General features: G+C 46.4%; 1 protein-coding gene across 1 annotated transcript; it reads right to left on the bottom strand.

Annotated features, from left to right (window-relative positions):
* Nucleotides 1–388: 388 nt before the first annotated feature.
* On the bottom strand, nt 389–2,364 carry LOC131147754 (CBL-interacting serine/threonine-protein kinase 11). Its single transcript, XM_058097306.1, has one exon. The coding sequence runs from the start codon at nt 2,042–2,044 to the stop codon at nt 716–718; it is 1,329 nt and encodes a 442-aa protein (XP_057953289.1). The 5' UTR covers nt 2,045–2,364; the 3' UTR covers nt 389–715.
* Nucleotides 2,365–2,727: the final 363 nt, after the last annotated feature.

Raw genomic sequence — 2,727 nt, 5'->3', positions numbered from 1 at the left:
TTATCAATAGTATTTAACATAGAACAAAAACAATGGAAGATGAATTTTGTTTTAATATATTTAAATTCTTTTAAAAATAAAAAATTTATTTTTATATGATTAAAAATTTAGAAAAAATTAAATATTATTATTATTGCCAAAAATCAAACTATTTTCGTAAATTGACTTTCGACCCCAACCACCTGAAAAGAAGCAAATGAGAACAATTTGGAAGATTCGGGGTGTACTTCAGGATTACTCTGACGCCTAAGTTAGGGAATTGAAGGTTCTAAGTTGTAATAGTAAGTAAAGAGTGAGTGAGTGATATTTTTTCTTTTTGCACGTTGTGCAATATAAAAAAGATAGAAAATAATAATAAAAGATTATAAGTGAACAAATTCATCTGCACTTGAAGAGAAATTTTACAAATGCATATATACACAAAAATGAAAATATATATTATGTACAAAATACAACACCGCCGCCGCCGCCGCCAATGACTCCGCCCGTAATACTTGTAAAACAAAAAATTACGAGCGGATCGGTGGAAAAACTTTAACCAAAAAAAGAAAAATAAAAAAAGGAAAAACCCAACTCATTTTGGACTGGCTCTGTCCTTATTCCGTACACACAAATAGAAATTGAATTGAGGTAATAATAATAATAATAATAATAATAATGATAAGCAAGCTCACTCGCCAGCTCCCTCCCGGCCGGACGCGGTGGTCGAATTTGATTAGCTATCGGCAACCTGTTCTTCCCGTTGATGCATCAGATGTTGTAGCTTCGGCCTAAGCTGATTGGTCCACGTTACATCGTAGGCCCCAGCGTCGCCACCACTCCTCCTGACCTCCACCACCGCCAGGGTCTCGGTCAGCCGGTAAACCTCAAACACGACGTCGAAATTACCATCCGGCCCCTCCATTTGCAGCCCCAAGTCCTTCTTCTTCATCGTCCTCAATCCCTCCGCCTTCCCCAATTCTTCGATTCTCTCGACGAGTTGCTCCGGCGGTTCGGCCGACACGAACCGCTCGTCGTCACCGGTCGAGCTGCTGGATTCTTTGAACAAACCGGACAGGTCCAACCCGGACGAGAATGAGATAATGTCGAAAGCATTCAATGGCGTCTCCTTCGCGTGGAATTTCACGTCCTTGTCCTCCTCTTCGTGGAATTTCACCTCTTTGTACCCTTTTCTGAACCAGGGGTCCCGGAGGATCTCGTCGACGGTCATCCTCGTCGCCGAATTTGTGTCGAGGAGGCGCGACAAGAATCTCTTCAGATCAGGGGACATCCATCTAGGGCACTTGAAATCCCCTTTGTAAATTTTCTTGTACATCACCATGAGATTGGGATCGTTGAAGGGGAGGTAGCCGGCGTTGAGGACGAAGAGGATTACGCCGCACGACCACACGTCCGCCTTCGCGCCGTCGTAGCCCTTCTTGGTGAGAATCTCCGGCGCGACGTACGCGGGGGTGCCGCAGAGCGTGTGGAGGAGGCCATCCTGCCGGACCTGATCAGAGACGGCGCTGAGTCCGAAATCGGAGACCTTGAGGTCGCCGCGCTCGTCGAGGAGGAGGTTTTCCGGCTTCAGATCCCGGTGGAAGACGCCGCGGGAGTGGCAGTACCCGACGGCGGAGATCAGCTGCTGGAAGTACCTCCGGGTGAGGTCCTCGCTGAACCGGCCTTTGGCGACGCGCGCGAAGAGCTCGCCGCCTTTGACGAACTCCATGACGAAGTAGATTTTGGTCTTGGTGGCGAGGACTTCGAAGAGCTTCACGATGTGGGGGTGCCGGAGGCGACTCATGATAGAAATTTCCCTCTTGATGTTCGACATGAGGCTGCTTCCGGCGATCCTCTTCTTGTTGATGACTTTCACGGCGACGCTCTGGCCGGTGTGGATATTCCGGGCGTGGTAGACCTTGGCGAAGGCGCCGCAGCCGAGGAGCCTCCCCACCTCGTATTTCTCGAATAGTGCATCCTTCGCCGGCCGAGGCCTGGCGACGGTGTCGCGGAGAAGGGGCTGCAGGAGGCCCTTGCCCCCAGAATCATGTTCGATCTCTGGCATCGGACGATGATCCAGAGATCGAACTTCCGTTGGGGACCCTCAAATTCGGAGCGAATTCGAAAATTCGCACAAAAGGGAGGATTCCCCTTTGCGGGTTTTATTTAAACTAGGATGAGAGAGAGAGAGAGAGAGAGAGAGAGAGAGAAATTTGGAGTGCGATTATCTCGGTAGAAGTACTGGAAATTTGAATGAGCTATTTAAGGTTTCGATCGGAGATTGAACGTTGTACGGCTGTTCTCGTGTACACGCGGGGTAGACGAGGAAGGAAGGAATGCTGTAATTGGCCGCTTTTATTGACGCGTTAGAAAGCTTAAACTCTGTTTTTAAAGATGTTGACTGGATTTGACTTTTGGGCGGGTGGGACCGACAAGCTGGGTTTTGCAATTGGCGCTGTTGGATCTCTGGATCTCACACCAGCTTTATTTAGATCGGACGGTGCAGCGCTCTCCTGAGGAAGTTACGTGCGAGTCTTCAACGTTCCATGCTAATTGATTGGGTAAATTACGTCGCTAAACCTTCTTATAAATACTAATTTTTGGTTATCCGGAAAATTTTAAAAATAAAAGTATCTCTAAAAATGAAAAATTAATTTTTCAAGTGATTAACTACAGGCATTATTGAGACTCTATAAGAAAAATAAAATTACTAAAAAAATTTTATCTTATTTTTCTTATAAAGTCGTT

Source organism: Malania oleifera, chromosome 2 (assembly GCF_029873635.1).
Source record: "Malania oleifera isolate guangnan ecotype guangnan chromosome 2, ASM2987363v1, whole genome shotgun sequence".
NCBI lineage: Eukaryota > Viridiplantae > Streptophyta > Magnoliopsida > Santalales > Ximeniaceae > Malania > Malania oleifera.
The sequence above is the reverse complement of the archived record's forward strand: the minus strand, read 5'-3'. Positions and strand labels throughout refer to the sequence as shown.

Excerpts from the sequence above, each read along its gene's own strand:
- LOC131147754 (XM_058097306.1), bottom strand. The coding sequence starts at position 2,044 with ATGCCAGAGATCGAACATGATTCTGGGGGCAAGGGCCTCCTGCAGCCC.